Raw genomic sequence first — 24,451 nt, 5'->3', positions numbered from 1 at the left:
TTCCAACCTATTTTGTAAGTCAAATATATCTGAGTCAAAGGTAGGGTGTGGAGAGACTCTTTCTATATAAACAACCAAAATATCTTTCTCAATACTTCAACAAAGTATTGCAAGAAAAAGGGAAAAGATTCCTAGTAGAGACTTTGGGCTTCAACACATCCTAACAACTTGGTCAGAATGGGCAGAGGACCTTTCTATCTCCTTCCTACTCGTGTGCTAACCAGAGCTCAGAGAAGGGAGACTCTGGCTCTGCTACCTGTCATGTCCCAGGAACCACCCTGTAGGCTTCATGTTTTAAGAAAAAATAACACACTTGAAGTTATGCAACTCACATCAGTTTCATCATTGGACATGACTATTCGAGATTAAACACTGTTTTCAAAGCTCACATAATCCAAGAAGGGCTGATAGGGATGCTTTGACAGGATATGAGAGCTAACCACTTTTCTCTCAATCACTGTAATGAGAGAGCTCTGAATGATTCTTGGGTACCCGAGGATGGATGAGATGTGATGAACTTAAAATTACTTACCTTCTTTATCATTCTGCTAATCACTCTGCCAGATTTTACCTAACTTAATCAGTTTATCAAACTCAGCAAAGTATAGCTTCCACTCAGCTGCCAACTGCCACCACTCAGAGCTCTGTCCAGACAAGCCCACAATAGAAACAAGAGTGTTAGTTGCCCCTGGGCAGGGCCAGCAGACCTGGGAAGTCTTGCAGCTCTGAGTCTTGGTGGATCTGTGTGCTTTCGTGAAGAGATCCTGCTGATTCAGCTTCCCAGCTGCTAGAAAGAAGTCCCTCTATACTCACACAAGCCTCACAGCCCCCTTGGCTTCCAGCAACTCCTTTAATCTCTCTACAGTATCTCTGTAGAGCCAGAGTTTCTGGTCTAAAGGGAGCAAGAGGACATCCACTGGAAGGGGGATTGTGAGGATAAAAGGAGAAACCAAGTGCAAGAAGCCAGAATTTTGTGTGCACTTGTTACCTCTTCCCTCTTCCCCCCACCCTCCCTTTTATCTATCCTCTCTTATTTCTTTAGCTCCCTTCTTTCATTTGATTGATCTTTGGAGAACTACTGTGACATTGTGATTTATAAGAAATTTTTTTTTGCTTTGATTTGTTTTTGTTTTGTTTTCGTTTTGGGTCACACTCGGCGATGCTCAGGGGTTACTCCTGGCTCTGCACTCAGGAATCACTCCTGGCAGTGCTCGGGGGACCATATGGGATGCTGAGAAATGAACTAGGGTCAGCCGTGTGCAAGGCAAATCCCCTACCCACTGTGTTATCACTCCAGTCACAATAGGAATGTTTTTGAGTCACTTCGATGACCAAATTATATCTCCCAGATATATTTGGTCTTTTTTAGAGTTCTTGGCTTACAGCTACCCTAAACTTTGAGATTTTCCTGTGGAGAACAATAAGGGTATATTTTGATGTGTTAGAAAGGTGAATTTTAAACCTGCTGGTGGATCAGTAATGGAACATTGTATATGTCTAAAACCCAATTATGAATTAACTTTGTAAATCATGGTGTTTTCAGAAAATGAAATGAAGGAAACAAAACAAAAGAAAAAATTTCAAAATGTATCACATATACACAATGGAATAACACATTGCTATAAGAAAAATAAAATAGGGGCTGGGGCGATAGTACAGGGGTAGGAAGTTTGCCTTGAATGTGGCCAACCCGGGTGATCCCCTGAGCACTGCCAGGAGTAATTCCTGAGTGCAAAGCCAAGAGTAACCCCTGTGCATTGCTGGGTGTGACCCAAAAAGAAAAAAGAAAAGAAAAAGAAAATGATGGAATTTTCTGCCATGTGGATGGAACTGGAGAGTTTCATGCTGAGTGAAGTTAGTCAGAAGGAGATGGAGAACTGTAGAATGATCTATGTCATGTACGTGATATGAGCATTTGTCATCATTAGACAGTTTAGCATGGTGTGGGTAATGGTGGTGGTGAGGGACACTGACACTGGGGGAGGAAAGAGGGACTGGGTGGAGGGTGTGGTGCTAGAATAGTTTAGTTTATATATAAAATTCTACTGACAACAGCTGTAAGCCACAATACACAAAATTAAAAAAATGTTAATAACTATAAAAGCAAGCTCCTGGAAGAGATCCAGACAGAGAAACTCTTGCCCCAGCACCTGGATATCTTCCCCGGGGTCCCTCAGAGAGAGTGGGCTTCAGTTCCCCACCTGCCCCTTGCCCCAAGCAGAGCTTCCTTGGCCAAAGACCTCTGGAGCCTAGCCACAGCCATGCTCAAGGCCCCTCTCCACACATTCAGATGAGCCTCACACATGAAGGAATTGGCAGGGGAACCCAGGTGTGTGGGTTCCGGGACTGAGACCACCAAGCCTGCTCAGATAGGGACTGGGCCTCTCCTGCCCAGATTCCCCATCTTCCAGTAGCCAGGCAGTCACACCCAGGGACTGCCCCTGGCGCTGTGTAATCCCACCAACGGCCAACATCCAGAGACTTTAAAACCAAGCTCCCAACATCTTATGGCCTAGTTCTCTCTCTGGGAGAGCCTGGCAAGCTACGGAGAGTTTTCTGCCCACATAGGAGAGCCTCACAAACTCCCCATGGCGTATTCATATGCCAAAACCAGTAACAATGCTGGATCTCATTCCCTTGACCCTGAAAGAGCCTCCAATGAGGCACCATTGGAAAGGACGAGTAAAGAGAGGCCTCTAAAATCTCAGGGCTAGGATGAATGGAGACATTACTGAGACCATTTGAAAAATTTGATGATCAACGGGATGATGATGATGATGAACTTTTTACAAAGAGGTGACTTTTGGAAGTACCATAGGATAGGGATTACCAGCCTTGAGAATGTGTCCTAATGCTAGAAGGTATGAACTTCCAGTTCTAGGCCCTATTCTCAGCCCCCAACTGTAAAGAGCAGAGAGGACCTAGAGGTACAGGTTAATTGCCAGTGGACATTAACTTTACAATTATACCATTATTTTAACGAAGCCTTATGAAAAACTCAAGAGAACAGACTTGGAGAAGTTTAGGGTTGGTGAAGATGTGAAGATTTGGGGAGAGTGGTGTACATGGAGAGGCCGTGGAAGCTCTGTCTTTCCTTTATATCTTATCCTGTGCATTCTCTTCCATCTGCCTGTTCTCATATTATATTCTATGTAATGATAAATTGGTCATCTAGTGGGTACATGGGCTTCCCACGTTCTGTGCACTATTCTCACAACTTATTTCTCACAAGTGAAGAGGGACTCTTGGGAACCCATGACTTACAGTTTGTCAGAAGAATAACTAACAATCTGGGCTTGAGCCAATGGTCTGAAGTAAGAAATTATTTGGGATCTCTGTGCCCTTAACCTGTAGAATATGGTGCTAGGTCAGCATTGTCGGAAGTGAATGGAATCTTCAATCCCCTGCTGGTAGCTGAGAAATGCTAGTTGAAGTGGCCTTTACACCCAGTCATATTGGAATTGATCCTGGTGCGTGGACATTCATGCTTAATTACATCAATCAACATTGGTCGCAGGCCTGCTGCATGTGATAGTGGTTCAATGACACTGAAGGCTCCAAGAAAAAAGGAAAGCCAAGGGACACTGTTTATTTTCTTAATAGCAAATTCTCGATGCAGGGGTGTGATCTGCACATACACATCATCAAGTGGCTCCTCTCTTAAGTGCCATAGATTGGATACCAGCCTGAAGCAGTTTTCTTCTCACTGGCATATCCACTGGGCCGCGATGGTAGACCCAACCCTGTGACTTCTATGTCGCCACTATACCTGATTCAGGCATGGCCTGGAGATCCTGTGGATTGAGGAGTTTGTTGAACTTCAACACAGTTTCCAGAACATTAGGGTAGGCAGGAAAGAGAGGGGAGAGAGAGAGAGGGTGGGGGGAGGCAAGTTCTCAGAGCACCGTCTGTACAGAGGAGGGAGGAGGGATCAGACCACACTCCTCTTCCCCATGTAGGCACCAATGCAAGACAGTCCCCAGGTCCTCGGCTTGTCCTGCCCTTGACCCTTGAAATCAGGGTATGTCTATGGTGGGCTCTGAGGGTCTTCTTTGTGCCCATTAACAGAGGTCTGATCTCACAGATTTTGAGGACATGATCACATGCGCACATAGTCTCATAAAGCAAAGTGATATCACTGTGGGAAAGACATGAGAAGTAGTTTTGTGGTTTCCAAATATGTTCCCAGAAACTCTTGGCTTTCAAATTTGTAGCAGGCATTCTGGGAAATAATGGGATCACTGCTTAAATATATGTTGGAAATGTTGCATTACTTCCTCTATTCCATGCACAATTTTGAATAAAAATGACACTGACACCAAGAAGTCTTGCATTGGCTTGACTTCATGTAATATGTCATTTTACACAATGATTCATATGTAGACCATTCTTTTGGTTTGGGATTCTTGGCTGTCATTTTGAAAAATTCATGTTTACTAGATCACTGTTTGGGAAATATGGATATAGCCAAATCCCTTTTTTATACACGAGAAGGTCAATGAGCTTGGGATGCCCAGGAAAAAATGTCTCACCTTTTCACTAACTTCTTTAACCAGTTTCTTTTCTTCTCTGCTATACTTACCCATAATAACCTGACAGGCATTATGCCATCAAGCCCCTTTGGTAAGTGGTCATTTCCTGCTTATCTTGGACTTATAACATCTCTAGGAAGAATGATGGGGACCTTCGCACTGACTGTCATGTATGAATGAAGTGGTCTTAAGAGTGATGAACCCTGAAATTCCTGGCTCTGGCGGGATGGCCAAGCTACTGGAAATCTCAGAATCTCATAAAAGAGGATGGTAAGCAAGTTCATTTCAAATTATGGCCACTAATCATGAAGCACTAAGAAATGGTGTGATGAGGAACATCCATTTATCAATGTACACACTGCGCACTGAGTATAGGACACTAGCATCAGAAGACAGTTGTCTTTTAGCACTTGACATATTGGTTCCTGTCATCAGCCTTGAAACCCACTAGTATCTTAGTCATATTCACTTGAAAATCAAGATCACTAAGGCCATAGAGGTCAAGCCCAAGGTCTTAATACTAAGAAAGGTGGGTCCATGGGACAGACTCAAGCAGCAGAACCTTGCTGTCTACATTTTAACCATGGTGTCATCTTCACTTCCTGTCATTATGGAAGGGAAGGGATTCAGTTTGTTTAAGAGGGCCTTATTTTTCTAATACCATGAATAGAAAATCAACACTTTGACCCATGGTTTGCCCTGGGACAATGTATTTCTAAAGGAACAAGACAAGTTCTGTTGTTTTTCTTGAAGCAAGTGCTGGTGTGAGGAAAGGAATGAGGGTCACTGGCTTGTCTCTCCCTAATGTGAGGCTCTGGTGCTCCTTCTGCTCTCTGAGAATCGGCAAATGGAGCCCAAGTGGTTGATCCCAGCCTCCCTCTCCCCTTCCCTCCACAAACTCTATCAGCAACCACAAAAGCCGGCCCTGGACATCAGCCATCTTTTCCCCAGACAAGTGCAGCAATGTCATTTGACTGAATGCTCGATTACATTTCAAATTTATTTTCAATTGTTTTGAGTTGGATCAATGGGACACAAAAGTGCCTTTTTAGCTCCAGCACCTGCTGTTTCCCCCCAAATGTCAAGGACTGACATTTGATGCCCTTATCCCCAATCAACGTACTGATGACTCCCTGTCTTGCTTCCCAGGTGCTCCAGGCCCATTGCCCTGCTCCCTCTCTGCAAGGCGGTCACACCCTGCTGCTCGCCAATGCACTGCCCTGGGAGAGCCAAACCCTCTCTCTCTTTCTGGCAAAGCAAAGGCCTCTGAGGTGGTCATTTGACCCCGGGGGCTCTGGGAGAGGAGCTATGTGAGTCCTACTCTTTCCCTCCCTCCTCCCTGGGTCAGCACACAGGCAGGGTGATGGCTTGGAACCAGGTGGGTGCTCTCAAGTTTCGCCTCGTGGTACAGGTAGTGGGTTGGGGTGCTTGGGTGCATTTTTCTCTCTTAGAGTAGGAGGAGGTGTTGGGGGAGCTCAGGCCTGGCACCCCTCAGATAAAGTACTCCTTCCTGCTGTTGTCCCCGGCATCCTGGAGAGAAGGGTCGCTCTGCAGGGCCGCGTCGGCGTTTTCGGCAAACTCTGTGCCCTTGGCCTCATTGGTGTGATACGTGCCTTTGTGCCTGTACATGTAGTGCAGCATGATGAGGAGGAGGCAGATCAGGACGAAGGCCACAGCAGCAATCACACCTGTGGGTGGAAGACATTCGTGATTCTGGACCAGGTACCCTGGGACAGGAGCATGAGGGAGCATTGTAGGGGTGGGTGGGGGGCTGGATTTTGGTAGGACCTAGGAGGATTTTGTCAGGTCTGACAAAAAATGTCACTGGGTCTACTCCTTTCCTGCCTCTCTTCTCCCTGCCTGTGTGTGCCTGCCAGAACTTCTCCCTTCTCTCTCTCTTCTCCCTCTCCGTCGCTGACTTCCTTCCTTCCCTCCCACCCCGCCCTCTGCAGACAGGCTGAAATTGCATCCTGAAACTGATCCCTGTGAAGAGGGGCAGCTGTTCACAGGTGAAGATATATTGGCCTGGAAGGACTTCAGGGCAGCACTTGCATAATTTACACAGTGAAGCTATGTGGCTTTGCCTAAAACTTAAGGGATCATAGGAATCACCACTTCAGGTTTTCAAAGCAGGAAAACCCCACCTGAGGGGCTTCCTAGACATGAGGCTAAAGGGATAAAACTGGGAGAAAGGGGCCCAGTGGTTGCCCTATTGCATACTCCTTTGGGAAACCGACAACAAAAAAGACAACCTCTTCCCCCTGCCCTGGGGATTTGTGCTCATCATTCCATTCCATTCCATTTTTTTTTTCTTTTTGGATCACACCCAGCAATGCACAGGGGTTACTCCTGGCTCTGCACTCGGGAATTGCTCCTGGCGGTGCTCAGGGGACCATATGGGATGCTGGAAATCGAACCTGGGTTGGCCACGTGCAAAGCAAACGCCCTCCCCGCTGTGCTATTGCTCCATCCCCTCCATTCCATTCTTGTGCTTGAGAAAACATGTGGGCTAAGAGACTGGCAGTGGTCAAAGGGAGGGGCAAGCAAAGGACTGAAGCGGGATGTACGCTGATGGATAGATAGCTCACCGAGATGGGGGCTGCTGGGAATGGTGTTTTTCATTTCTGTTTGAGGCCAGGAAAGTTCAGAATAGGCCAGGAGGTTGGATGTGGGGTTGGGCAATAGTGGTCAAGTCACTCAGGGGTTTGGAAATGTGGGGTGAGTGGAAAGAGGTTTAGTAGGTTTAGTAGGGACTAAAGGATATGGCTCTTAAGGTGGTATAGGGGTCCTGTGACTTCAGGCAGTGACTTTGGAACTACAGAACAAATTCTCTTTGAGGAAAGCACTCCAAGAGACAACAGCTTTTTCAAAAAATAAAGGTTAATCTCAGAACCCTTGGGGAAGAGCTGTGGGAGAATATGGGAAGGGCAAATCTGTTCTTTGTATAGAATAGTCTCTACGCTTTCCACTGCTGTCAAGGGAACACGGGTGTGCATGCTAGTTATAATATTGCTATAAGAAGGACACTTCAGAGCCTAAGGAGGTGGAGAATGTCTAATGAATAGAAGTGAATAGGAAGGCTGTCTACTGGGTCTGTTTCTAGTTGCAAAAGTCCTCTGAGCTATTAACAAGCAAGTGGTAAGGGTGAATCTCAAAAGAAAGAAAGACCAAGTCGGTCTTTCCAAACTTAGCCCTTCCTGAAGCAGCTTGGGCTCACAGCCTTGACCTGCGGAGCCTGTGTTCGGTAGAATGAAGATTCAGGTTGCCTCCCATCTCTATGAGGGTGGAGGGACAGGGTGTGAGACCCAAGCAGAGGAGAGCCAGTAGGAGGGATATGGAGAAAAGCTTCAGGCAGGCCTGGTCAGTGCAACAGCATCCCTGATTCGTGGACCTTCTCACTATCTCTCTCATTCTTGCCTACAGGAAGCTGTGCTGGACATCATTTGCAGGAACCAGCATTTCCAGGCCGCACAAATCCTCTGGGGGGAGGCAGGGTGCTGAGCCTGCTCCTCTCCCTTCCCAGATGGCTGTCCATTTCCTCTGGCCCCGCTGACCATCCAACAGTCCCATGACAGCTCACCCGCGATGATGGCGATGTCTGTCTTAGTGGAATCATTCCCTGGGTCGAGCTCTGTGGAAAAAACAGAAGAGCCAGAAGTGAGAGAGGAAGGCTTGCCATGAAGGGAGCCCTGGTGGGCTTGGCCTGCACACTGATTATGTAGGACTGCACAACGCATGGGCCCGGGGTGGACAGGAAGCAGTACGGGGCATGGACAGGCCTCTTGCCAGGGGCTCACAGAGTCAAATGCAGACTGCGCACATTTGCATCTCTCACTGCGAGCTGGGCCTGCACCTGGAAGAGACCAACAGATACCTGTGGGAGGCATGAAGAGGTGCATGATGCAGTGAGTGCCAACACGTCCAGTCTCTGAGGGCCCCCACTTGTGTCAGGGTAATGGTAAAAACAGGCCATTTGTGGAGCATCTGTGCATTCCATCCAGGTGCTGGTTTAGTTACTCCCCTTCTGTTTGCTATATCAGGAACACCTTGCAGCCTCCCCAGGAAGTGGGAGGTGTTATTACTCTATTTTCCTGGCAGAACCCTGAGGCTGGGAGTCTAGTGTCTATGGTCATGCAATTCGTCCCGTAGTGGACCAGGACTTTAGAGGTTACTCTCTCCTCTGGGACGTATTCTCTATCTATGGGAGAAACACCTCTCAGGACTCACGTCTGGATGTTTTTCCCTGTGCCCCTCCATCATTCTCTGTATCTGGTCTTCTTCAGGAAGGATCCCCTCATTGCTCCATATTCCTGAGCCTTTGCAACCTGACCTGAGGCTGGGAGGTCAAGGAGAGCAGGAGCCTCCCTGGGACCTGAGCTGCTGCACAGAATGTCCCCTCTCTCCTCTGGGAGATAAATGGGAGGAAGGATTTTATTAGACGATGAAAATATCAGTGTTAACATAGAAAATCCCGTGCACCCGTTATAAGGGCTATGCATATTAAAACAGAGAAAAATTCTGCATAGCAGTCATTTCCGCTCAGATAATTCTTTTAATTATAGTGCCATGAGGTCATTCTCTCCAGCAAGACTGCCAGATGCCTCTTTCTGATAAGAAATGGGCGGTTGGTGCCTTATCCCAGGAGGGACAGTGGTGGAAAGGAAGTGGAGGCTCCAGGCTGGAAGTCTAAAGGAAGCCAAGCTAGGGAGCCACAGAGCTGGCAGTGGGGTAGGGGGATGGACGGGGAAAAGTAAACAAGACCTGGGTCAGCAGAAGGAAGAGCAGACACAGATCAGAGACAGGCAGGAGGAGGGAGGAAGAGTCACAAAGTCAGCCTGAGTGGGTCAGAAGCAGCAGGAAGTTTTTGTGCCTGTCAGACTCTGATGCAGCCCTGACGTGTAGCCGGTGATTGAGTGTCCAGCACACAGTGGGTACTCAATCAATGTTTGCGGAATGCATGGGAGCATGAATTAAATTCACGCAGACACAGATGAGTAAAATTGGATGCTGGCATTCTAGATCTCCTAAGCCACTTAGTCACTCATCACAATTCTTTCAGTAAGAAAGAATAAATGCTTTACTGAAATCAGCCTGGACAGTTAGAGGCTTAATTCAAGAATAGTTCTCCCTGATTGTCTGGCGGAAAGGTCACTGGGCCTTAAGTCAACTTCTTCACCATAGCCAGGAGTGGAAAAGATTGTTATTCACTTTGTTAAATTGTTCAAAAAGTGACTAAAGTTGTTTACCATGTGTCTGGCACTATTCTCAGCATTTCATGTTTTAACTAATTTAGTCTCTGTGATAGCAATTTTCAGTTATTAGTTTTTATATTCCCACCTCACAGATTTGGAAGTTAAATCCCACAAAAGTGTTACTCCTTTCTCTGGCTTGTACTGTTAGCAGGAGAGTGAGGAGTATAGCGATTGCATCTGGTCAGTGTGTTGACTGGATAGGTATGCCCCAGTGAGTAAGCTGGCTATATACCAGAGGTTGTCTTGGCTAGAAAACATGGGGGTGGTGCGGGGCGGTGGAAGTGGGACTGGGGATAGCTTAGGCACCCTTTGGGTCCACATCCAATGAGGGGCAGAGTAGACAGGACTACCACTCTCCTGCCATGAACCCGTCCAATTGTGTGGAATCAAATTGCAAGATGTACCGTGGGACAGATCCCAAGGCAGTGAGCCTTCAACATAAATTACCACGGATCTTAGAACTGGCACAAAGGAAGAATTCTGGACATATCAAGGAAAGCAAGGGTGGTGTAAGATATGTATGGTTCTCTGAACAGCAGCATTTCTGGGGCACTTATTAAAAATGCTCATTCCCAGTACTCAAGTCCACAGAGGATAGGCACTAGCCACCCCCCCACCCCCCGTGTTGTCCCAATGGAACTATTACACAGAAGTCACTAGCAGTAGTATTTGTTAAAGGGTAAGTGTCAATTTACGGTTAGTTAACAATGAGAGGGAGCGATGAGGGGGCTGGAGAGACAGGGGACAGGGGAGAGGCAGATAGAATGACAAAGAGGGAAGCAGGAGGGAAAATGGAGACAGAGACATTCGCCTCAGGATCTATCATGTGCAGATGGGAGAGCAATGGTTCGTGGAGCTGAGATTTCATCTTCAACTTTCCATCACGAGCAGAAGGACAGGTCAACATGTCAAGAGTGTTTCTTCTGAGAGTTTTACCCACCACGATGTTTGGAGACTATAATTCAGACAACACCACTATTGAAAGAGGAAAACCAAATCCTTGCTTCTACCGTGTTGGGTTCAGGAGACCCAACCACAAGAGTAAGCTGGGTGGACAGTTACAAAGCCAAACAATTTTCATGAAAATGGAGTGGCCAATTTGTGCAACATGACTGGGATTCTCAACACCCAGTGTGGCCCCCGGCTGCAGACCTGGCCCCGAGGCCAAGTTCAGGACAACAGATGCTTCCTGTGAGCTGGGGTATCCAGAAACAGGAAGGGAAAGGCTGAGTCTCACAGATGCTCTCACTCCCAGGGCACCACGTGGAGGGAGCAGGAAGGCAGGCCCATGTGCTCATGGAATCGCAGGAAATCTGGGTGTGGGAAGGATGTTCCCCTGACTATGGAAGTGATGCTATTCCTGCAGGTTTGGTCCCGTGATGTGAAGACAAAGGGGAACACTTTGTCCTTTGTACGTTTACTAGCTTCAGGCCCTGAGAGAAAGTGCTACTGAACTCCACATTTAATACTACAGAAAGTCTGCAGAAAGGAAGTTTTTCTTTAAGTGACAGATATGAGTGATGAAAGAGGTCACTCAACTTGTCGAAAATCTCTCCATCTATAAGAAAAAGAAAATATCCTAACTTGGGATGTCATCTCTCATTCAGAGATGATTGGATAAAGAAACTATGGTATATATAAACAATGGAATACTACTCAGCCTTAAGAAAAAGATAAAGTCATGTAATTTGCTGCAACGTGGAAGGATCTGGAGAATATCATATTGAGTGAAATCAGTCAGAGGGAGAGAAATAGACCAGAATGATCTCTCTCATATGTGGGATATAAAGAAATCTCACAGGGAATATCAAATTCTCAATGGCAACAGAAATGAAGAGCAAGAGAGCTGTTCTTTAGTTGGAAGCTGGACACTGGGGCAACGGTGGGAGGGATAAGTTAGGGAAGGGAATACTATGACAATGTAAGAGGGGAAAGTGCTTACCACTGAGTTGGGCTGGGGGGTGGGAGGGATATCAGAGACATTGGTGGGAGATAGTGGGCACTGGTGAAGGGATGAGTGCTGTAACAATATATGCCTGAAATTCAGTCATAAATATCTTTTTATCTTTGTAATTAGTGTAATTCCATAAAATAAATATAAATATATCTTTGTTTTTAAAAGACCCTACTTATTCTCCATAGTGCTATTGTGTATCCTTAGATACCCTCATGGGGTCTATAGGCTGTGTGACAGTGGCCTTTATCCTGTAGAACCTACATTTACCAGCAGCCAAATCATTTCTTATACTCAAAGTCCATGGGGTGGTAAGTTCTTCTCTGGCTGTCAAGACACAAGTGCTACCCTCTTCAAAGGTTAATTCTGTGCTATAGTTGGCAGCTGGGAACAGCTAACAGGCTGTGTAACTTCTAGAGCAGCTGGATTCTGGACTCTTGGTGCTGCTTCTCAGAGGTTGATGGAGAGTGGTGGTTGTGTCCTGGCCTCAGAGATACATGGCCACCTTCCTTGGATACATGGAGCTATGCTGGGAAATCTCTGTCTCTCTGTCTCTGTCTCTCTGTCTTTGTCTCTCTCTGTCTCTCTGTCTCTGTCTCTCTCTTTCCCCTGAAAAGGCTTGTCTTCATTCCTCCAAGGCCATTGCTTATGGATTTTCCTTCATCCTCAGAGTTGTTGGAGGAAGAACCCGACTTCCAGTTTCCCACTATCCAGTTTTTCAAAAGGAAAAAGTCATCACCATTCCCTGAGTGATCAGGTGTGAATGTGAACCAAAAATAAAGTGCTTGGGTGGGAGTTGGGGGTCAAAGAGGGGATTCCCCCTCAGAATAATCCCCAGTACTCACAGATTTTGATCACCTGAGAAGAAATACCTGAGATTGTTTCTCATTCCTTCTATTGGCAAGTTTTCTCTAGCAGTCACTATACCCAACAATATGTTTCTTAGTGAAGTTAAGGCTCTGCCTTCAGGGAGCTTACTGTGTACAGGGGACAATTGCATCCATGGGTAAATTCAGAAAGGGTTGTTCTCTAGTTCTCAGGAAAGGCTTCCTGGAGGAGAATACTAGTCTACTAGACCTCAGTAGACTCCAAGGATGGTCCACTGAGAAGAAAGGGTGGGCCAGAGTAGTAGAGACTGAGTGTCACAGTAAGAGTAGGACGTGGGGGAAATTTCCTAGTACTAGTGCCATTAGCAGGGTATCTGTGGGGGCTGGAGAGCCTCTATCTGCATCTGTTATGCTACCTGGCCATCCATGCCAGCACCCAGACTCTAGGCATCTGCTCTTGGCATGCCAGGGGCCTAATCTACTAGAATCCTGCAATGTGGTTGCTTCTGCCATCTATGAATAACACACTTGTCCTCTTGCCTTAGTTCCCATACCAAATTTACAGTATAAGGTGACACCTGACCAGAAATGTCCATGTGAATAGGGTTACAAAGAACTGGCTTCCCAAAGATGTCCAGAACAAACCTTCCCAAGACACATTATTTTGACATGAGTATTATTTTAAGCACAGATCAATCAGGATCCTGCATGCGCATGAGAAATCTCTTACCACTCCCTTCATTAACTCGAGGAGTAAGAATTGAGGGGTATTAGTTTTAGTTATCTCCAGAAATAACGTTTCTGGGAGAGAAACTACTTATATACCAGAGCAGATGTCTAGTTACAAAGCACCTGGTTTTGTCATGCGAGTGCCTCTCTCCTCCTCTCTCCTCTTGACCTACCCAATTCTTTAGCTTTGAATAAATACTCTCAAGTTGTTCTATTTTCTTTAAAATACACATTCATGTTGATTCTTTACATTTCACTTTTCCCTCACTAATCTCTCTAATATTAATTTGACTGCTCCAAAAGCTCAAGAATCACCTTGAAAATTATGAAAAAATTTTCTCGTATTCCTACAAACATCCTAGATTATGTCTGCCACTCTCAAGGTAAAAATTCCCTACGGTCCTGCTGTGTGACATTAAAAACACCGTGTCCCAATCCCAGAATCACTCAAATGCCCTGCAGTGTGGCTGTCCACTGAGACATGCAGCTGTGACTATATGCAGCCATGCTTCCCTTTCCCTAGCCACTATTCCTCATCCCTGCTGGATATCACTGCATAAGAGAAGGAACATAAATGCAGTGAATATCAAAGTCTTGGAGATGGCAACATCAACTACATCAAGTCACTGCATGGTAGTGGTTGAAGCTTGAGACCCACATGGCTAGGAGGACAGGAGGTATAGTTTCACTGCATCCTTGGGCTCACTAAACTGGGGAAGACTACATCATCAAAAGCCATTTGTGGAAAGTTAGGAAAGGAAATTCCTCCCCTGTGTACACTATGGAATCTTGCACAGGGAATTTTTATACCTAGGCAATAGCATTGGAGCAGAGCTCATAGTAAGGGGAATGGGAAAAAAGGAGATGATGATATTACTAACAACCAAAGTAACTATTTTTGGTTTTCTCCACTTTTATAACTCTGCTCTTCTCTCTGAGCTTTATTTATGAATTTATTTATTTTTTAAAACGGAATCTTATTTCAACAACACCATATCCATTCTGCCTCAGTTGGACTGCAGGATCTAAGTTAAAAGGAATGAATGCTTTGATTCTATTCTTGAAAAAGAGTGTTTTTAAAAATGAAATAATACTCCCTGTTTTAACTATAGAAAAGAATGAAATACGACTATCTGCAACAATGTGAACTGACTTAGAGGGTGTTAATAAGTGGGGAAAAAATCAGATGGAGAAAGCAAACACTGTAGGATTTCATTTCTATTTAGAATACACACACACACAAAGCTAAAGAAAAAAGCAAAGAACACAAAAGCAAAGCAAAACTAATTGTTAGAGAGAGCATACTGATTACAAAGGGAAAAAGCATTGCGTAGGTGGTGGGAATGAAGAGGATAAAGGGAATCAATAGTAAGGACAGAGGCTTGACTTTTGGTGGTGATCACAATGTAATGTATTGAATTATAATGTAATGTATTGAATTGTAATGCTATACATCTGAAATAATAAATAATATCTATTATTATGACAGATGAAATGTTAAAAATTCAAAAAAGGATGATGGTATTTCCTAAGCCCAGAATGATGTTAGCAGAGGAAATTATGAAAAGTGAATCTTGAGAGCCCAGGATTGGCTAGGAAGTGGCAAATTTAGGAGAGAGCACTTGTCACCTTAGGATTGTGTGGGGTTTGGGTTTATTTATTGATTTAAAAATTTTTTTCTATTAGTGAATCACCACCGTGAGGTAAAATTACAAACTTATGAACTTTCTTGTTTGCATTTCAATCATACAATGATTGTTTACCCATCCCCCATCCCTCCACCAGTGCCCATTCTCCACCACCAAAGTTCCTAATATCCGTCCCACCACCTCCACCCCATGCCCACCTCCCACCCCGCTTCTGCTGCAGGGCATTCCATTTTGTTCTCTCTCCTTTTGGGTGGTGTAGTTTGCAATAGAGGTATTTAGTGGCCATTCTGTCACTTGCTGGGGGAAAAGGCAGCTCAAATAGAGAAGGGAAAACCAAGTAGAGGATGTTGGGAGGACCCAATCAGGTTGAAAGATGTCGAAAGTAGACTATAGACTGAACACGATAGGTTTCAGCTTATTAAAAGCAAATGTCCTCCTTTGACTCATGGTACTGAGGAAGGAGGGGAGAACTATGGTCCCTTTCCTGTGGACACACTCTGAGGATTTCGAGGAAAATTCAATTTGAAATAAACAGGAAGAAGGAGAGGAGAAGATTGTAGCCAGGCTGCTAGGTTGTCTCTTGGGAAGAGGGCACTTAATTGGTAAGCTTTCTGGGGCTTGATCCACATCTTGTGAGGCTGGGGCAGAAAGAAGGTGTCTGGTCTCAGCAGGCAAGTGAAAAAGCTCAGGATTAAGACAATGCTCAAGCCACTGAAAGGGAATGGAGATTTTTTTCTTAAAAGTACAAGAAAGTCTAGACTTGAAACAGTTGGTGTGGCTTTTGCCAACCAGGAGAGGAGAGCCAGCTGTTCAATGCCTAATTTGCACCTGTCTCCTCATCAGGCCAACTGATCCTTCCAGTGAAAGAAGAACAAAATCTTTAAGTGGGACTTGATGCTGAGGAGAAAGGCCAGGAAGATAGGCTGGAAGTGAGACAGACGCTTGCTCTGAACAACGGCAGGATCCAAGCTTCAGAGAAATAGACTGAGCATCTCCCTGCCACTTGCAGATGGGTGCACTCAACCTCATGGTCATGTGGTCTGTGTAGGGAATTGCTGCAAGGCTTTTATGCATGAGCCCAGTTCCCCTGTCGATGCTCCTCAGCTCCTTGCTTTGTTCAAGGCGGGCAAGCAGTAGCCTGGGGATGAACTTGGTCCCCACAGCCATTCTGCAGCTCCATCTAGGCTTCTCCCCCAACCCAGTCCAGTTTCTTTTTTCTCTCTTTTTAAAAAATTTTATTTTACTTTTCTAAAGTCGTTCACAATATTTGATTGCATTTAATATTCGAACACCAATCCACCACCATTACACCTTCTCACCACCGTATTTCGGATGTTTCCATCCCAAACCCCAGCCCCTGCCCCAAAGCAGAACCAAAATAATTTTAATTTATATTGTTTGTTATGAATAAATTGCTGAAAATGCTCCAAAAGAGTTTCCCTAGAGGAAAGTGTGTGAAGATTGTTGTATTTTACCCAGGGGCCATTAAGCCCGTCTATAAGAAATTACTAACATGCTGTTAAAGGTTGAGCCTTGTGTCCAGGTATCTATCCATCTATCTATCTATCTATCTACAGATATATCATTGTATCACTGTATCACTGTCATCCCGTTTCTCATCAATTTGCTGAAGCGGGCACCAGTAACGTCTTCATTGTGAGACTTGTTGTTACTGTTTTTGGCATATTGAAGATGCCACGGATAGTTTGACAGGCTCTGCCGTGTGGGTGGGTTATTCTCTATAGCTTGCTGGGCTCTCCGAGAAGGACAGAGGAATCGAACCAGTCGGTCACGTGCAAGGCAAACACCCTATCTGCTGTGCTATCGCTCCAGCCCATCTATGTCTGTAAACATATGTTTCCCTTTAAAATTGGTTGTCTTCAACTTTAAACCCTATCAAATGTGGTGCGCTGCTCTTGGAGTATGAGTGGTGTGAGGTATGAGATGCCACGTGGTCCAGGAATAGGTTCACTTGTGGTGTGGAAAGTGGCCATGAGCATGGCAGGGGTTGAGTTCTGCAGATTTTTGGCTCCCAGGGCTGGGTCCCTTGGGGTGTGGAGGGGCCTCATCCACCCCTCTTCACCAGTCCAGTTTCTATGCCTGGACCTATCAGCCTTAAACGGGCTCAGCAGTCTTCAGACACTGCTCATTCTCCAGGCACCCCTCTGCTTCCGTTTCCTGGGAGTTCTGCTCTACTAGGACATTTATACTGTTTCCTTCCCAAATCCTGGGACCCGTGTTTGTGCACCTCCTTCTCCTTAGTTTGGCAAGCTTGCTTGGAATCTTCTTTGGCTGATTTTCCTTGGTAAAGCAGTGGAGATAAGGAAGATTATTATCAGGCTCCCCCTCCCCCACCCCCAAGATTTTCAGCCTGCCTCCTTAGGATGCCTCACTTTGACATGTAAATTACTTTAAACTGGGATCAAGAGACCCTGGGGGCTAAAGGGAAACTCTTGCCTCCTTTAATTGAAGGAGGGAAGGAGAGATCTCACTTCCTAGAATAATGATGGTCATGGGTCATGGGTATTCCCCGGGGATAGGGTTTTCAGTAGAAATGATCTCACCATCTAGGAATCTTATTTCAGAATAAATATAAAGCATCCACTGCTCATAACATCAAGTCACGTTTCTGTCTCCTTGCATCCCAACTCATTTGCTTATTCAGAATTTCAGTCCTGTTTGTCCCTACTGAGAGCCAAATTCTCATAATTTGTTTTTGATGACTCATTAATACCTACATTCTTAAAATGATTGTTTCTTTTGCCAACCAATCTGATGCTAGAAGAATTCTCTGTAACACTAATCCATAAAACATCATCGTGGTAGGCGGTGGACCACTGCACTACGTGAACTGTACACCAGGTACTTCTTTTTTTTTTTTTTATAATTTATTTATTTTTAATTAGAGAATCACCGTGAGGGTACAGTTACAGATTTATACACTTTTGTGCTTATACTTCCCTCATACAAAGTTCAGGAACCCATCCCTTCACCAGTGCCCATTCTCCACCACCCGTAAACCCGGCGTCCCTCCCACCCTCCCCACTCCCATCTCCCCCCCACCCCACCCTGCCACTGTGGCAGGGCATTCCCTTCTGTTCTCTCTCTCTAATTAGCTGTTGTGGTTTGCAATAAAGGTGTTGAGTGGCCGCTGTGTTCAGTCTCTAGCCCTCATTCAGCCCGCAACTCCTTTCCCCCACATGGCCTTCAACTACAATATAGTTGGTGATCGCTTCTCTGAGTTGCCCTTTCCCCGGAACGTGAGGCCAGCCGTGAAGCCATGGGGTCAACCTCCTGGTACTTATTTCTACGGTTCTTGGGTATTAGTCTCCCACTCTGATATTCTATATACCATAGATGAGTGCAGTCTTTCTATGTCTGTCTCTCTCTTTCTGACTCATTTCACTCAGCATGAAACTTTTCATGCCCATCCACTTAACTACAAAATTCTTGACTTCCTTTTTTCTAACAGCTGCATAGTATTCCATTGTATAGATGTACCAAAGTTTCCTCAACCAGTCATCCGTTTTGGGGCATTCGGGTTTTTTCCAGATTCTGGCTATTGTAAACAGTGCTGCGATGAACATACATGTGCAGATGTTGTTTCGATTGTACTTTTTTGCCTCTCTGGGATATATTCCCAGCAGTGGTATTGCTGGGTCAAATGGGAGCTCAACCTCTAGTTTTCTGAGAGTCATCCATACTGTTTTCCAAAAGGGCTGAACTAGCCGGCATTCCCACCAGCAGTGTAGAAGGGTCCCTTTCTCCCCACATCCTCTCCAACAGCGGTTGCTTTTGTTCTTTTCGATGTGTGCCAGTCTCTGTGGTGTGAGGTGGTATCTCATGGTTGTTTTGATCTGCATCTCTCTGATGATTAGTGATGCAGAGCACTTTTTCATGTGCCTTTTGGCCATTCGTATTTTTTCCTTGGTAAAGTTTCTGTTCATTTCTTCGCCCCATTTTTTGATGGGGTTGGATGTTTTCTTCTTGTAGAGTTCAACCAGTGCTTTATATACCATTGATATCAACCCCTTATCTGATGGGTATTGTGTAAATATCCTTTCCCATTCTGTGGATAGTCTTTGGATTCTGGTCACTGTATCTCTTGCGGTGCAAAAGCTTTTTAGTTTAATGTAGTCCCATTTGTTGATCTCTGTTTTTACTAGATTGCTTAGTTCCGTGTCACCTTTGAAGATACCTTTATCTTCAATATCGTGGAGGGTTTCGCCGACCTTGTCTTCAATGTACCTTATGGTTTGTGGTCTAATGTTGAGGTCTTTAATCCATTTTGATCTGACTTTTGTGCATGGTGTCAGGTCAAGGTCTAAACCCATTTTTTTGCATGTGGTTGTCCAGTTGTGCCAGCACCATTTGTTAAAGAGGCTTTCCTTGCTCCACTTCACATCTCTTGCTCCCTTATCAAAGATTAGATGATCATACATTTGGGGTTGTGTACACCAGGTACTTCTCTGCCCAGTTGCTAGAGTGGACCCATGGTGAGCCCAGCATGGAATGAGTGTTTATCCATGTGGGGCTTCCTGGGAAAGGACAAATATCCTATGTTTCCATTTTTTCTTTGGAGTCCATAAGAAACAATGAATATGGCAGCACTTGGTAGTGCTGAATGATGGATAACTGGGAATAGATTCATGACCTTACCATCAGCTGAGGTCCTGAGGAGGGACACATTCTAGTCTCCTCACATGGCATCACACCTCATCTCAGCTCTCAGGAGTTCACCTAACGGCCAGGGTCATCTCTCGTAGGTAAGATAGCATACTTTTTATATCTGCCTTTCCTCACTAGTGAAACAGAGATGGTACTGCCCACGGGAGCTATTGTGAGCCTGAGAGCTAAATTGTTGGTTCTCAAGCTTTAGGAAACAGCAGAGTTACCAGTCACTGTATCACTGTCCCCAGCCCATTCTGAGCCAGTAGATCTGGTGTGGGCCCAACAATTTGTGTTTTGAACACAGTCCCAGGTTATGTTACTCCTGCTGTTGCTGGTTCAGGAGCCCTTTTGAGAACCAGTTAGTTCATAATGGTTTAGAGGGGCTTATCCACCATGAGATCAGTTCTCCTGCTTACACACACACACACACACACACACACACACACACACACACGCTTTTGCTAGCAGAGACTTCAGCAAACAGAATTCAGAAAGATTGACAGCAATGACCTGTCAGTCATGCTAATAAAGCCTTAGCTCCTGGGCTTGGTATCCTTTCTTCGTGAAGCCAAGTTGTATGACTGGTGACCCAGCCCTGGAGCAAAATGAGACTCTATTACCTCCGCCAGCACTCCTGCCTGCTCTAAAATGACCAGAGTCCTGTGGTGTGCTGTGCTAGTGACACACATGCCCTGATGATGATGAATCACCAGGTGGCAGCCTCCTGAGCTTTGCTCTTTGGGTATCCCACAGAGTCTGCAGCTACTCCCTTCATGTGATTTGTGTGCTCAGTGACTCAGTGGGACGAGTGGAAGGGAAGACAATTCCTGCTGATTTATTTATGCTCTCGGATGAGGCAACAGCAAAGTGCTTCTCCAAAGGCTGATATCCCTGTACCAAAATGGGGAAGGAAATGAATGTTTAGAGCTAATTCCAGAAAACCAAGAGAGACTGGTAACTGAATCAGCATTTGCTTCCAGATACGAGCTTTACCAGAGCTGGCTGGAAAACAGAAAGTCCTGGAGATGCCTGCGTCCAGCCCCAGTTCCATGGGGAGAACTGGGGTGCACAATAAGCTGCTAGCTCCCAGTCTCGGCGTCCAACATCCACATGTGTATATGTGAGACTAGCACATTGACTGAGATTGCCAGGCTTGGAGCTGACATGTCGAAAAGTGAGAGTAGAGGGAGGGTCATGTTGTAGAGGTATGGAGACAACAACCTTCCCACCCCCCACCATCCAATCACAGCTAGACCATTTAGTAGTATGCTGTGGTTTCTCAGACCTCAGAGTACTCAAATGTAAAATGTGACAGTGCTCCTGAAGAGGATCCTTAAAAGGTAGTATGTGGTGAGCACTCTGCAGTGTGCAGGGTGGGTCTGCAATATGAATATTAGCTCTTATAACTGACATCAGACATCAGTGTTGAACATGGTCTTGGCCGAAGCATATTCTCAAAAATGGACCCCTCAAACGTGTGTGAGACATCTGATAAATGCACCACTCACTCTGAGAATCAAAAAATTCAGTTCAAGTAATTGATCCTGGATAAATAAGTGAAAACAGAAATTTATGATGGAAGTGTGTGTTGCAAAATAGTTTAAATAAAAATAAGAGAACAATTTAAAAGTTTTGCAGTGGGAAATTGGCTATGCAAATTATGATACACCCATATTATAGAATATTATGCAGTTACTAAAGTGGTGCATGGGGGTTTTTAGTGACAGGAAGACTTGCTTACAGTATTGTGTAGGGGAAAGAAACAGGACTCTACACATACAAATTATATTAAATATTCAGAAATCCTAGTAAAGGAATAAAGAAAATGCTCCATCTTTTGAATTCGTGACTTTGGGTAGTGAATGGGGATTACGAGTGGTACTGTTTATTCTAAAATGTATAGTTTTTTACACTTTCCAAATCATCCACCACAAATGTGCTGCTTTTATCAAGGTATGGCATAAATATTCAGAATCAGTTATTCTGATTATTTTGATCCCCTGGAGACTTCAAAGCTTCAGAGTCGAAGGCCCATGGAGGTTCCTCCTGCCCTCCCTCACCATTGGTGGTTGGCTGTGTCTCTCACACGGCATATTGGACTGTCTTTGAGCTGTCCTCTCTGAAACATCTGAGTCTTTGTTCACACAGCCTTTGCTTAAGCTGATAAGGATATGCTTCATGTTCGCAATTTCCTTTCCATTGTAGAATTGCACAATGGGAAAAGAAAGTGTTCATTCAGTGAACCTGTTACCCTCTCCTGGGCTATCACTGCAGATTAAGGCATTCTAGATGTGCCTCGAGTTCAAAAGTCCTAGAAACCCTTTATCAGGAGGGGTTTTTGGAAAGCTCTCAGGGAGGAGGCAGAGAAAGAGGATAAGAAATCTCAGGATTTCCAGCCTGCAGGTTTCACTTCTCTAGCGCTAAGATCATTTTGGTGCCCTATTTAATTGACTTCTCAAAATACCTGGATTTAAAGCTATTTCTGAAGATTTAAAGGGCCCTTCTAATTTTCTCATTTTGTTCAGAGTCCCACATCCAGAATTCTCTGAAGAGAGTCCTTGGTTGTCCCTCAGATTCCAGTCCAGGGCAAGGGCCTTAGAATGGAAGTGCCAGACTCAGCTTTCCTTCTAGGCCTCCTCCATCTTGCAGCTCTACTCTCGATCCTTATTGATCCTTATTCGTATCTCTTGCTTTTTTGGGGGGGGGCTGGAGGGAGAAATCACTAATCTTCCATAAGTGATTTTGTCCTATATTTTTGGAGTCTATATCCACTTATGTATTTATTAAGATAACTCTGTAATTCACAGTGATCTGATAAAACAAAAATTAAAACGAACAAAGAAGCAATGGCATTTGAACTTTTGAAGCAATGATTCCTTTGGGAGTTGCCTTGCAGATAGGTATACTAAATTGGGTGAAATTCTCTTTTCAAACAGAGAGAAGAATTTATAAGGATCCTACACTCACCAATGCTTCTTCTTGTAACCAAGGGGTTGCTAGGATTGTATCTCAAGGTTGCAGAATGTTCTTTCAAAGTCACAGAAGATGGAGTTTAGAGAGTAAAAATAATCTATTGGTAATCTAGTAGTTGGACTGGAGTGATAACACAGCGGGTAGGTCGTTTGCCTTGCATAGGACTGACCCAGGTTTGATTCCTCCGTCCCTCTTGGAGAGCCTTGTAAGCTACCGAGAGTATCCTGCCTGCAGGGAAAAGCCTGGTAAGCTACCCGTGGCGTATTCAATACGCCAAAAACAGTAACAAGTCTCACAATGGAGACGTTACTGGTGCCTGCTCGAGCAAATCAATGAGCAACGGGATGACAGTGCTATAGTGCTAGTCTAGTAGTGAGTTTACATTTATCACTTTCTGGGATCACAGCACTTTTGTGCTGGAAATGATTTTGAATGTTCATCCTGGCCTTCCTTGCTGGGATCCTCCACGGCTGTATGTCTGTCTGCCCCACAGCCTCTCCAGCTTATCAGCCCAGTCCCAGATTCCATGTCTTTGCATCTGCTGGGAGCCACCATGCCCCTGGCCCCAGCTTGTTATCTGACTCTCTTCTTAGTTACATTATCTGTCTTGAAACTCTATGTGCCAGCTGGGACTTCCCCCAATGTTTTACATTTTGACTTGGGAGAAAAAGAAATATAAATGGGCTGTAACAATATTTAGTTAGTAAATTCTTTTTCTATATTTCCCCATTAAGTTTCAGCACATAATACTTAAATCAACCACACATTCACAATGTAATTTTCATTCTGGTCTCTTACCATTGTGCCTATAACAGGGAGGTATTGGGGAGCAGACCTGGAGAGGGGGGTCTGTAATGAGCAAGAGGCAGTGCCGGGAAGAGGAAGGGGCCCTATAATCCTGCAATAAGAATGCGTCAACTCTCCTCCTGACCATGCCATCACCCACACTCTGTGCAACTGACCTTGCCTCTGGACCACATCCTGGGTAGATTAAGTATCTTCTAGGGTCTTCCAGGAAGAAACAGGCAAATCTAATGAAAAGCATTAGATTCACATTCTTTTTTTTTTTTCTTTTTGTGTTTTGGGTCATACCCAGAGATGCACAGGGGTTAACTCCTGGCTTTGCACGCAGGAATTACCCCTGGCGGTGCTCAGGGGACCATATGGGATACTGGGAATTGAACCCGGGCTGGCCATGTGCAAGGCAAACGCCCTACCTGCTGTGCTATCGCTCCAACCTCCACATCCATTTTAAAGCAACTAAGAAAATGAGTTTTAGAAGAGCAAAGTCTATGACTGTACTTTCATGACTAATGTAAAAGAGCCCACTCAGAATCAGAGAGTAGAAGGGTGGTTGCCAGGGCCAGGAAAGGGGAAGTGAGAGCGGCTAACTGACGGTTTCAGTTAAGCCAGGCTGCCGAGCCCTGGAGACTGCTATCCGCATTGTCTGCAGTCAGCTGTTGTGTATTGTCAACTGTGTGAGTTGGAGTTCTGTTCTAAAGAGGGAATGAGCAACCATGAACACATCTGAGGATCCATGATCCTGGCAAGGGGGTGATGAGTGCTATGAAGATGTGCAGAGAAGAGGAAAGGAGAAAGTCTTTTGGATTTTACCTCTTACTGCATGCTTGTGTCCTCTTCATACCACCATTTTCTTGTGAAATGAGTCATAGGGAGAGACTTAGATCATAAGGGTGGAACACCATAAAAGAGATTAGTGCTTCTATTAAAAGAGACCACAGAGAATTTACACCCAAGGGGAATACACCCATTGAGAACTCAGAAAGAAAACCCTCACCCAATCTGCTGCGGTCTTGACCTTGCACTTCTATCTTCCTGAACTGTAAGAAAGAAATGTCTGCTG

General features: G+C 45.0%; 1 protein-coding gene across 1 annotated transcript in view; it reads right to left on the bottom strand.

Moving 5' to 3' along the window:
* Positions 1-3,556: 3,556 nt before the first annotated feature.
* The window catches only part of GYPC (glycophorin C (Gerbich blood group)), a 46,784-nt gene continuing 25,889 nt past the window's right edge, over positions 3,557-24,451 (bottom strand). The window contains exons 2-3 of the mRNA XM_004608183.2: positions 8,113-8,163; positions 3,557-6,220 (exon numbers count right to left, since the gene is read on the bottom strand). Of these exons, the coding sequence (XP_004608240.1) occupies positions 6,024-6,220; positions 8,113-8,163 (248 nt within the window). The 3' untranslated portion in view covers positions 3,557-6,023. The remainder of the gene's footprint in view (positions 6,221-8,112; positions 8,164-24,451) is intronic.

This window comes from Sorex araneus, chromosome X (genome assembly GCF_027595985.1).
Source record: "Sorex araneus isolate mSorAra2 chromosome X, mSorAra2.pri, whole genome shotgun sequence".
In the NCBI taxonomy this organism is placed as follows: domain Eukaryota; kingdom Metazoa; phylum Chordata; class Mammalia; order Eulipotyphla; family Soricidae; genus Sorex; species Sorex araneus.
The sequence above is the reverse complement of the archived record's forward strand: the minus strand, read 5'-3'. Positions and strand labels throughout refer to the sequence as shown.